The 12436-nt window shown below is 41.7% G+C and overlaps 2 protein-coding genes and 1 long non-coding RNA gene across 4 annotated transcripts; 2 read left to right on the forward strand and 1 right to left on the reverse strand.

Moving 5' to 3' along the window:
- The first annotated feature begins 337 nt into the window (after positions 1-337).
- On the forward strand, positions 338-5804 carry ghrhr2 (growth hormone releasing hormone receptor 2). Of its 2 annotated transcripts, XM_030401463.1 has the most exons (14): positions 338-545; positions 936-1050; positions 1131-1238; positions 1697-1806; positions 1914-2011; positions 2160-2292; positions 3213-3366; positions 3441-3501; positions 3578-3644; positions 3756-3847; positions 3928-4057; positions 4466-4507; positions 4589-4682; positions 4874-5804. In XM_030401463.1, exons 1-13 carry the CDS (start codon positions 489-491, stop codon positions 4679-4681), a joined length of 1260 nt encoding a protein of 419 aa, XP_030257323.1. In that variant the 5' UTR covers positions 338-488; the 3' UTR covers position 4682; positions 4874-5804. The 2 variants fall into 2 exon arrangements, with proteins under 2 accessions (XP_030257323.1, XP_030257322.1); XM_030401462.1 differs by having other exon boundaries at positions 4589-5804.
- On the reverse strand, positions 1587-3310 carry LOC115571827 (uncharacterized). Its single transcript, XR_003981987.1, has 2 exons — positions 3187-3310; positions 1587-2038 (listed from the first exon to the last, which is right to left on the reverse strand). It is a non-coding gene; the product is annotated as an uncharacterized LOC115571827 (long non-coding RNA).
- A 208-nt stretch (positions 5805-6012) lies between the features above and the next one.
- LOC115571617 (S-adenosylmethionine synthase-like) lies at positions 6013-12421 on the forward strand. The gene is made up of 9 exons (XM_030401096.1): positions 6013-6280; positions 7577-7654; positions 7923-8045; positions 8431-8543; positions 8818-8961; positions 9729-9944; positions 10115-10297; positions 10912-11045; positions 11146-12421. Exons 1-9 carry the CDS (start codon positions 6202-6204, stop codon positions 11246-11248), a joined length of 1173 nt encoding a protein of 390 aa, XP_030256956.1. The 5' UTR covers positions 6013-6201; the 3' UTR covers positions 11249-12421.
- The last annotated feature ends 15 nt before the right edge of the window (positions 12422-12436 follow it).

Below are 12436 nucleotides of genomic sequence, written 5' to 3' on the forward strand. Positions count from 1 at the left end.
ACGGTGAAGCATCAGTTTAACACCACACATCCTTTGTGTTACTGCAGTTTTCTCCTCGTTTGATTCCGATGTTTCGTATCTGAATATTTCATGGTGACTCCTGCTGTTGAAGGATTGTTCGGTTGTACAAAACACGTTTACCACGAGATGAAATAAAACAGATCCACATGCAGCACATGTTGGACGTTCAGCCGGCCCAACAAGCATGTCAACAGTGTGCAGCATGAATTATACAGCGGATAAAAAGGATAAAAATGTCTGTTTTACCTCCTGCTGCTCAGGTGAGGTCATGCTTTTATGTTTTGTTCTCTCGTCTTCATCTCGTTCACATCCAGCTTCATGGAGGAGGAGGAGGAGGAGGCAGCTCACGACCCTGAAGAGGAAACTAACCAAACCTTTAGTAACAGATTTTTCTTAAATGTTCAGCAAAACTTCTGTTGAACGCAGAGCGACGCTTCACACGTTTCCTCTTTTTAAAGATTGAAACGATGAACTCAAGTCTGACCGCTGCAGCCATTTACATCCTGATCATCACCAGATACCTGGTAAGTTCATGAATGTCTACAGGGGAAGTTTATATTTTCATTTAAAGCGCTTAAAGTTCTCTCTGAGTTACAGTCTGAGGCTACAGCACAAATTTAACACATAACTTAACAAAAAGCAAAATAAATATGTGAAATCAAGATTTTTGATAACGTGTAGCCGCATGGCTTTACAGATTTTTATGTTTTTTCCTCAATCAGAAACAAATCTGTGGACGTTTTTCTTCAACATACGAATCACAGTCTTTAATGTAGTCAGTTGTCATTAATCCTCCACAAATGTATTCATGAATTCTTGCAGTTGTCTCTGTGTTTTAGTTTGTAAGTTTAGGAAAACTAAGGATTAAAACTATGATGTGACACGAATGAAATGAAGCTGCGTTTGTCTGTCAGGTGACGTCGACTCATCCAGAGTGTTCGATTGTTCTTCATCTGCGAGAGAAAGAAACTGAGTGCAAACTGAAGATCAGCGCTGCAGCGTCACGATCCAGCAGCAACACAACGACAGGTAGACTGCAACGTCAGATCAAATTATATATATATCTATAGGTACATCTTCGAATGAACTGATGAAGGGTTTATTCTCAGGTTGTGTGATGGAGTGGGACGGAGTGAGCTGCTGGCCGGCTGCCTCTGAAGGACAGATCGTCTCCGTCCTCTGTCCTCTGCTGCTGCTGAAGCCTCAAACTCCTCCAGGTAAATATCATCACATGTCAGACTCAGAGAAAAGAGAGAGAGATTAAAAGTATTTGAATATTAAGATCAACCTTAAAGGTGCATGTATTTTGTTTTGGGGGAAGAAATATTAATCAGAAGAGGAAAACACAGTAAACAAACTCTCTTTGTTTTCATGACTGAATAAACAAACTGATCTTAAAGGACGACACGATTTCCTACTGTTGTGCTTTGTTTATATGTGGCGGACCCTGCCACCCTTCTAGCTTCAAACAGTGGATCTTATTTTCCTCTGAGAGCAGCTTGTTTATTCACTCATAAAATAATGTTCAGCACACCAACTTTATAAGATAATGATGGACGCGTCTGTTTCTGCTGTTATTACAAGTTTAATGTCACAATTAAATACGTATATATGACTCAGGTCTCGGCTGCAGTTTGATCTCTTTCCTTCAGTGTTTTTGAATCATTGTCTCCAGCTCTCATCACACGGAGCTGCACAGTGCGAGGGTGGAGTAAACCCAGCGTGCCCTATTACGAAGCCTGTTACTCTGAAGCTTCTGATGGAGACGAGGAGATGAGGACGGAGGTACAGTGAGCTTTACTGCGAGGTTCAACCCACTTCGGCTAAGATTCCTACCGAGGATGTGGCTTCTTGATGCCTCGGACTGATAAATATTTCATGTTTTGCTCCAGAAAAATCACTTTGATACTCTGAAGCTGATCTACAGCGTCGGATACGGAGTCTCTCTGGCTGCTCTGCTCATCGCTGGTCTGGTTTTCTGCTGCTTCAGGTCGGATCACGTCGACATCGGGAAACTCTTCAGTAGAGAAAGAAAATGATGATATTTTATGATGAAATGTTTCTGTCAAACTGATGGATAAAAGACTGAACCTGTGAGATGTTTTCATCCATCTCCGTTTTCTCAATATTCCTCTCAGGAAGCTGCTCTGCACACGCAACTACATCCACCTCCACCTGTTCGCGACCTTAATCCTCAGGAGTCTGTGTGTGTTCATCAAAGATTCAGTGCTGTTTGCAGACCGAAGCACGGACCACTGCACCGTGTCCACGGTGAGGCTGCAGCACAGCGTGGACGCGACTGCTATACATTTATTAATAAATCAGGGCTGCAGCTAATGAACATTTTCTTTTGTTTTTAGATAAATCACCTAATTGTTTATTCTTTAAAATGTTTAATCTTCCCAGAGACTAGGTTGATGTCTACAAAAGTCTTGTTTTGTCTCGGAAAAGTCCCAAAAAGTTGTTTAGTTAAAGAGCGGGCCAGCTGCCACTCAGCAGCACGTCATCAGCGTAACCGCTAACTGATGCTAACTGATGCTGCTGAATCATCAACTGATGTTTCGTCACATTCTGTTGATATTTTTTGTTAATTAAAGTATTTTCAAACTACAATTCATATATATATTGCACCTTCATCAGTAGAAGTTTTAAATGTTCTTATTTTGTAAACTAGAATCTGAGAAATTGTAACTTTTTTCTCTATTTTTTCTTGATGAATGACTGAAAAGTTTGATCAATTATCAAAAGTTCCTCTTTGATAATTGACCATTCTTTTGTTCACTGTCATGCAAGAAGTCAACAATTAACAGTTTGTATCACCAAACACTAAATCACCACAGGAACCAGCAAATGTTGGCATTTTTTCTTGATTTGATCTTTTAAATGATCATCGTAATAGCTGTTGATTATTTTTCTGTTGATAGACCAACAATGAGGACTAATTCTTCCAGCTTTTAACAATATAAATCATCGTGTGTAATCATACAAGGCATTGACAAACGGACCCTCCAAAACATGATTTCGAACTTAGATTTTTGAAGCACGGTTACACGGTTAAATATGAATTTATTTAGGAACATAAGCACCAAATCTTCAGTATCCTGCTGTAAAAATGCAGATTTGTTTCTTCCATTAGAATGATCATTGTGTTGGACAAACACTCACTTTGTGTCGTTTGTTTCTGATCTCAGCTCGGGTGTAAGGCCGCGGTGTCGTTCTTCCACTGGTGCGTTCTGCTGAACTTCTCCTGGCTGCTGGTGGAGGCTCTGTACCTGCAGACGCTGCTGCTCTTCACCTTCACTCACGTCGGGAAGCTCCTCTGGATCTACGCCGCCGTCGGCTGGGGTGCGTCCTGTGTTTACACGTGTTCAGGTGTCATCACCTGTACTGGTCTTCATCTTACCTCTCTGATGTTGCAGGAGCTCCGTCGGTGATTGTTGTGATCTGGATCCTGCTGAAAAAACAGTTTGATGATGAGGGGTGAGTCTTCTGTCACTATATCAATCAATACTTAGATATTTCCATGTAGTGATAATACTTCTGCGTGTGTGTGCAGGTGTTGGGACGACCTGGAGAGCCGTCTGTGGTGGATAATCAAGACTCCCATCCTGCTCTCTATCTTTGTGAGCACACTTCATCTCTTCACCTGGATCGCCAAAACTAAACAGTGTGATCATCGTAAACATTCAGGAAACACCAGTTTTAGTGTCATCTGTGTGTGATTTGACCCGCAGACAAACTTTGCCATCTTCCTGAACATCAGCCGGATCATCGTCCAGAAGACAAAGTCCACACACGTGATGCAAACCGAGCCACAGCCGTACAGGTGAGCTCCGACTCACCTGTTTCTTTATCCATCTCTTCCTGTCAGTCTGTGACCTTCCTGTCCTCTGCCGCCCTCTGCAGGACGCTCGTCCGCTCCACTCTGCTGCTCGTCCCTCTGTTCGGTCTGCACTACGTGGTGTTCGCTCTGTTTCCAGAACACGTCGGCGTGAAGCCTCGACTCTACCTCGAGTTAGTTTTAGGATCCTTCCAGGTAACAGAAACTGTCACACCAGCCACCAGAAAGAGTCATGAGTCGGTCAGTTAGTGTCCTAATAAGTGTTGCTGGAACTTTAAGATCAACAAAAGATGATTTCTCTTATCGGTTAATCTGCTGAAATTCAAGAAAATAATGAAAATTGCTTGTTATAATTCAAGGAGATGTCTTCTAATACCTTAAAATCTCCTGTCAATGGTCTAAAATCCAAAGTTATTCAGTTTATAGCACAGAAAAAACAGTAAATCCTCACATTTGAGAGGCTGGAACTATGAAACAATCATCATAACAAGTGCAGATTCATTTTCCAACATTCGACTAGTTAATCAAATGCTGATTCACTGAAGCTCTGAGAGATATGATGTAACTACAGTCGCCTAACTTTGATTTGTCGTGTTGCTGCAGGGTTTTATCGTTGCTCTGCTGTACTGCTTTCTAAACGGAGAGGTGAGCTACGTTTGTAAACTAGTTCAGTCTCAGGTTTGTCATCATTAACAGCATTAAAAATATATATTATTTGTCTCCGAGGTGCAAAAAGAAATCCAGAGGACGGTGAGAAAATGGTGGCCTGAGGTGAAAACTAACGTCGTCAACCTTCCAACGCAAGAATTCATCCCCTGAGGTCAAAATAAGAGAAACTCCCTCAGATTTCTTCTAAATACCTGCAGGAAACAGTTCATTTATTGAGTCATTTTAGCTTATTGTCTTCTTTACTTACAGTGTTATTTGCTGAAATGTGTTACATTTGAAGTATGTGTCCAAACGTCCAATTATTTCTGCTGAATGTGTGTTTTTGTTTGACTATTCACGCAGGTTTGTCCAGTGAATAATGTCACATTACTAAAGACAGAAGAAGTACAAACAGTGTTTGTGCACCAGGCTGACATCTAGTGGTTGAAATGTCACATTCAAACATAAAATATCATCAAACGTTTTAATAAACTTTACAGAATGAAAAGAAAAAGATTTAATTTCCACAGTTCCTTTTTATTATTTTAGCATATTTGGACCAAAGATGGACTTTTATCATCCACTAGCAGATAATAAACATGTGATAAATTGTTTATAACATATCATAATGTAGTTTTGAGCATGTTTTTTTATTGGCTTTCTCATATTTGTTTTCCATTTCAACTTTCTTTTCCTAAATGTTTGCACCTTGTAAATAAAGTTTTACTCACTTTGACTTATTTATACTCAAGCACAGAGTTATGGATGCTGCACAGGAACTAGTTAAAGTTGTTTTTGAGTCCGATAAACACTTTAAAATACCTTTTTTTATCAACTTACAGCAACATTGTAGTGTGTAACAAGTCACAAGTCATGAATGTGAAACAAGGGGTTAAAATAAAGACTGTTTTTCAGTTTCTTACTTGGACCGTGATTAAAAAAACAATGTGTATCTAATTTTCTGTTTCATTTAACTCACATAACTGACACAGCTGATGCTGTTCGTCACTTCCAGCTGTTTCCAGATGCAGGTGTCTATAAATATACTTTAATTCAAACTAATTAAGAGAGCAGCTCTGACAGCAGACCTGAGCGCTCGTGTTCCCGGCGTCACTTCATATCTGAGCTGTGAAAACCGTCCAGTTGGCAGCAGCAGCTCTCTCTGTGTATACAGCCACAGACGGCCCCGTCACGGACCTCAGGGGCCCCCAGGTACAAAGAAACAAAGAGCAGGCATGAATGAGGCGCTTCAAAGAACCTCAGCGCTCTGCTGCATGATTCAAGACGAGCGGTGTGACCATCAGTGGGCCGCGAGTTTGAAGAGTCCACGTTCTGACAAACTGCGAGCTCTCAGCAGAGGAGCAGTAAAAACAAAGTGTCCCTAAGAAGAATAAAAAAAAAAAAAGGAATCCCACTCTCCCCTCTCTCCTCTCTGAATGGTCTGACCCACTGGTTCACATGGCACCCTCCCCCATGTGTGTGTGTGTGTGTGAGTGAGTGTGTGTGTGCAGGAGTGTATGTTGTCTTTGCCTTATATAGCACAGAGTTACCCGGCTGCACTGCCCGGGCACCGTGAGATCAGACCGCAGACACACACTCTGTCCATCCTTCTTACGCTGCAAACTGACAACAAACACAAGGACAAAATCACTCCTGACGTCTCCATCAGCTCACGGCTCTGAGAGGACAAAATGAACGGGACCTACGAGCACGCTCCGCAGGACGGGTCCTTCATGTTTACCTCTGAGTCCGTGGGAGAGGGACACCCCGGTGAGTAGAGGACTCACTTTCACGTGTTGGACATTTTTATGTTTCACTGATCATTGATGACTTTGAGGAATGTGCAGAATCCTGAGCGCTGCACGGAGGCAGCGTACCAGAAAAAGCAGTTTGAGGAGCCGCACAGCTCAGATTTTATGGTGTTATTTTGTATTTGCGGATGCAACTGTGAAATATTCAGAGCAAATCCTGAACTTTACAGACTTATATCGACACATTTTTCAACATTATACCGAAGAGAAAACTTTCACTGCAGCTGCATGTGATGCTTAGATTTCAGTGCAGGTTGAACTCTGCAGCTTTAAATCAGTCCAACTTAAAAACACAACTTTCTCCCAAAGCTTTTAAAAGTTTGAGTTAACTGAACTGTGTGAAAAATCCTGATTAATATGTGGATTTAATATATTTTCACTCGTCAACTAAAATGTGAATTATGTTTATCAGATGTGATCGGCCTCGTTTCTCACGAGGACGATAGAACTTCATACGCAACTGCTTCATTTTCGTTTCTTCACACGTCGAAAGAGAATCGACAAGCGTGGAAACAAAATGTTACACGTGCAATCTGCGTCTTCACGTGTGAATATTTAAGCATTTTCACATATGAATGACTATTGTGTTACAGATTTTTTTCACACGTGGAAACAAAACATGGCAACAAGAACATCACTGTCTCCTGCAGGCAAGAGGAAATATTTAGGTTGCAGTTGCAGATACGTCCCAAAACACCTGTGCAGTTCATAACAAACGGCAGCAACGGATCTTTAATGCATCTCTGCTGTAAATCCTTCAATCAGCGGCCAGTCTGTTGACAGGAAGCCAAAGATCTGAGAGCTGGACTGATGTGATCCTGACACCTAAATTAGCAGCGCTCAGTCACCACTCAGTCTTAAAACGTTCATTATGTGGATATAATCTGTCAGTAATGCTGAAACCACAAGTCTCACTGGACTCTGTTGCACTGTGCTCCAGAGGACAGTTCAAACACTGCCTTTGTGAAACATGGTGGACTGTCAGTGAAAGATATAAAACGTTAACGTGCTTCAGCGCAGCAGCTGATGAATGAGCGTGTCGCTCAGTTACAGTGTACCGTGTCATCAGCCGATGCCAGATCTATTCATAGGGCTGCAGCTCCGGACAGGAATGACGTGTACAGTAGTGGAGAAGAAGAAACCTGATCTGATATTTCAGGCTCTGCCCAGATGAGGAATGTGACCATCAACAGGAGGTCACATAAGGAAACACACACTGATCCACAGAGTGATGTGCGTGAATCTCGTTTTCCAGATAAAATCTGCGACCAGATCAGCGACGCTGTGCTGGACGCTCACCTGAGGCAGGATCCTGACGCTAAAGTGGCCTGTGGTGAGTGAGAACGTCATCCTGTCAGCCTGCGGAAAGAAAAGTTTAACAAAGCGACATGACAGCTTTATTGTTTCTTTACATTTCTGGAGCTGACATCTCACATTCCCAACAGAACATCCTAATTTCCCTTTTACTCCAAACAATGAATGAATAAAAGAAAAAAAGGAGGAAGATCAACTCGATGCCTTTAAATTAGATTGTTTCAGGAGTCTGTTAGTCAGGAATAAACGTGGTGAGCAGCTAGTCTGATTCTTGTGTGTTGAAACAGAGACGGTGTGTAAGACGGGCATGGTGCTGCTCTGTGGTGAGATCACGTCCCGAGCCAACGTGGACTACCAGAGGGTGGTGAGAGAAACCATCAGAGACATCGGCTACGACAGCTCGGACAAAGGTGAGAGGAACCCGACTCAATCACCAGAATAAATGTTAGCCAAGTACGTTTCTGCAAAAGCACCAGTCTGTTTCTGTGATTGTTAAAGTTTTCTCTCTTGTCGCAACGCTGTGCTTATGCTCTGGTTAGGTTAAGTCACAAAAAAACATTTGGTTAGGGTTCAGAAAACATCATGGTTTGTTTCTAAATACCTGTTTTGGTCGCCACGATCAAGGATGGAGTCTGACATCGGGTGAAAAATAGCCAAAATGTCCCAGAACATCCCGTGGCGTCAGTCGAGCTACCTTCACCTTCATCTCCTGCATAAACATGAACCAAACAATATGAATTAATGAGTTTAATCCTCATTACTGTCTCCTCCTCATCTCTTCCTGTGAGTGTTCAGGTTTTGATTATAAGACCTGTAACGTGCTGGTGGCCCTCGAGCAGCAGTCGCCTGATATCGCTCAGGGAGTTCACGTCGATCGTGTGGAGGATGACATCGGAGCCGGAGATCAGGTCAGCTGGAAAAAACAACAAATACTGTCCTTCAAATTCAGATTTGAAGAACTTTATGTTGTTAATCACAGAAATGCTCAAAAAGACTGAAAACCATCAAAGCAAGAGTCCAACTCTTTTCCTGAATACAGTTAAAAAAGACTTTCAACTAAAAGTCCTGCAACAATTTATACTTAACATGCTAAATAAAATAAAATGCATCAGTAAAGTACTTCAAACTATTGATGACATCATAGTGTATTAGTTTCTAATCCTGCTGGTTGTGTCCTGACAGGGTCTGATGTTTGGATACGCCACAGATGAGACTGAAGAGTTCATGCCGCTCACCGTCGTTCTCGCCCACAAACTCAACGCCAAGATGGCCGAACTGAGACGCAACAGGTCGGTCCCCTGGCTCCGACCGGACTCCAAGACGCAGGTGGGACTTTAACGTCAGACATGAAAATCACTTCTTACTTTTCAGTTCATAATTATCACACTGTCCCACCTTGGTTGAAACATGTTGCTGTCATCAAACTCAGAATAAACAAATAATTATCAAAAAAACATTTAATTTATTGTCTTTGTACGGTTTCCAAGTCAGTAAATGTGAAAAAATGATTAGTAAATTATAACATTCTGCTTTATTTATGTTTTACATGGCGTCCAAACTTTTTGGGAGCCATAAATATAAGATTTCTGTCAGACAACTCAAGTTTTAAATGTTTATTAGAGCAACAAAACATTGATAGATTTGACGTCTAGACTCCGAGTGGGGCGTGTCGAGTGTCCGTCAGTGAGGCTCAAGTTGCCTTCCTGACTTAGCTCGCTGGCGTCGCTCCATTAGTTTATAGAAATAAAAATGGATGAAAACACCTATAAATTCATAGATAAAGTGGTTTGCAGTGAGTTGATTAAAGTCAGTATTTCTTGATGTATTTACGGTTACTCACATGTAGGTGTGACGCTGATAGTGACCTCTGAAATGTGCTTACCAGCAGAGCACACAGCTGGTATATAACATCTGAGCTGGGAGACGCCTTTCCAGGAACCCACATAACAGTTTAAGCATATCGGTCCTTTGAGCTCACTCAACACATCAAGACTCGGGTTCACTCATCTGCAAAAGACCAAATGAAAAAAGTGTAATACTGCTGAAAATCTCTCACATATTTACAGTAAATACACTGAACTTCTCTCCTTCAGGTGACGGTTCATTACACCCAGGAGAACGGAGCTGTGATCCCAAAGCGGGTTCACTCCGTGGTGATCTCGGTGCAGCACGACGAGTACGTGAGCCTGGAGGAGCAGAAGACGGTCCTGCAGGAGGTCATCAAGGCCGTGGTCCCCTCGAGGTACCTGGACGAGAACACCATCTACCACCTGCAGCCCAGCGGACGCTTCGTCATCGGTGGACCACAGGTAAACGTCTCAAAGTGTCGGGGTAGACGTGAGCGTCCTTTAACGAAAGGATGAAGACGTCAAATATTCAGAAACACTTGATTCTTAATGTTCTTTCTTATGTGTTTTACGAGGACTGTCTACAAGTTTGCTGATTTAATTATTTGAATGTTTGTGTGATTCTCCGTCAGGGCGACGCCGGAGTGACGGGCAGGAAGATCATCGTCGACACATACGGAGGCTGGGGGGCTCACGGGGGCGGAGCTTTCTCCGGGAAGGACTACACCAAGGTGGACCGCTCGGCTGCCTACGCTGCCCGCTGGGTGGCGAAGTCTCTGGTGAAGGCCAAACTGTGCAGGAGGGTTCTGGTGCAGGTCAGATCAACGTTACAGATGAATCATTACAAAATAAAGAAATCATCAACAAACAAATCTAAAATGTCTAAGTGTCAGAGATACGCAAAATGGTAAACAATAATAAAAAAGAAAACACAAGCTTAAATACACAGGGGGGTGGTTAGCTAACGAGACACAGGTGTAGACAGAGAAAGGGCGGGACAACAGACAAAGACAGGAAGTGGAGGATATAACTTCAAAATAAAATAAAAATCAACAAACCAAAAAAATCTGTGCTGTGATGTTCAGTGTGCATCTTCCTCCTCCTTTTTTATATTAACTTTAATAACTCCCACTTTATATTAATTTACATTCATTATGTGAGGTCACTCAGAGGCTAAGTTGCATTGTGGGTAATGTAGGCGCCAGGTTTTGTGAAAGAAGAAGAATAAAAGGCATAAATCAGGTGATATCTCTGGTTCTCCTGTATTAATTTTTACCTTTTTTTTTAAACTGTCCACAACCTGGTACCTACATTTCCCACAATGCAACTCAGTGGCGTCACTGGAGGCAATGCAGCTTTATAACACCCTTTAACAGAATCTAAAATAAAGATCCTTAAGATGAAACCCTCTCTTCTGTATTTATATTAGGTGGCGTATGCGATCGGAGTTGCCCAGCCTCTGTCCGTCTCCCTGTTCACCTACGGCTCCTCTCAGAGGAGCGAGAAGGAGCTGCTGCAGATCGTCAAGAGAAACTTCGACCTGAGGCCCGGCGTCATCGTCAGGTCAGCGTTACGCTCATCATACTGCAGCTGCTGTCTTGTTGTAAGTAATACGATCACTGTGGGGCGTGTTGATGTATTCTCATGGTTGATTGTGCTGCAGAGACCTGGACCTGAAGAGACCGATCTACCAGAAGACGGCCTGCTACGGACACTTTGGCAGGAAGGATTTCCCCTGGGAGGTCCCGAAAAACCTCAACTTCTAGAGTGTGTGTGTGTGTGTGTGTGTGTGTGTGTGTGTGTGCGTGTGCGTGTGTGTGTGTGTGTGTGTGTGCTGTATAGATAGCTTCCCCTCGTGCTTCTGTAACCCAGTAAGCGACAGGCAGCTGGAGGGTGTGTTGATGGGTGCGGGTGGTGCAGATGGACGGTGTAAAGACATTTCATCTGTAATTTATGACTCAGAGCTTCTCGATACAACATCTTCTCTGGAACATGAGCTATTTTGGTATTTTGGTCTCGTAGATACAGTGTACGGTCATGTGACCTTTATATGTTTCATACTTAAACTGGCTGAGAATATTTTAATACCATTTTAATATCTTGAGAGACATTTTTGTTATGATTTTGTCAGTATTTTTATATGATTAATACCCTAGAGAGAGTGAGTGAGTGACGTTTAGGTTTAACTTTAGATGATGATGATGATCTTTTTTATTCTGCCTTGATGTTTTACCTTAAATCTACCAATTTGATGTTGTTTTTTTCACCAAGGTGTGTACAAGTTAAAACTTGTTTTATATTATTTGGTATTGAAACATTAATTTCATTTAACACCTGCAGAGACAAAATGACTCCAAAACAAAGATCACAAAAGACATACAGCAAATATCCCAAAGAAGTTTGAAGCGTTCAAAATTAGATTTTTTTTTTTTTTTTTTTTTTTTTGCTTTATGCAAACATTAACTTTAACATTAACATACTGTCAGTATTTTTATATAACAGATAGCAGCTGCTGGCAATGTCCCAAAGAAGTATCTTAGTATGTCAATAACTCGTGAATCCTAAATGCTTTCCTAACTTTTATATTTATAATATTTAGTTGTCTTCTTCTACTTGAAGCCTCTCTGATCTTATAATCATTACATCCAGCTTAAAGTTTGACTAGATTTTAGAGTGTCAGTAGGAAATCAATGCACAAACCTGGATCATAAACCTGCATTATCATGTTTTCATAAGGTTGTTGTTTGAAATGAAACTGCTGATCCGTAATATTTGACCTGGAACAGAGTGAATTTTAACAACACATGCAAACATCTGCAGAGCAAAGATGAGATTTATCTTGTCTTTATCATCTGTAAGTGATCACATCTTATTCTGTGTCATTAGTCCTGGAACAATCTGTAAATATGATTTTTGAACAATAAAACATTTTGACTAAAGTGATGGATTATTTT

Source organism: Sparus aurata, chromosome 20 (genome assembly GCF_900880675.1).
Source record: "Sparus aurata chromosome 20, fSpaAur1.1, whole genome shotgun sequence".
Lineage (NCBI taxonomy): Eukaryota > Metazoa > Chordata > Actinopteri > Spariformes > Sparidae > Sparus > Sparus aurata.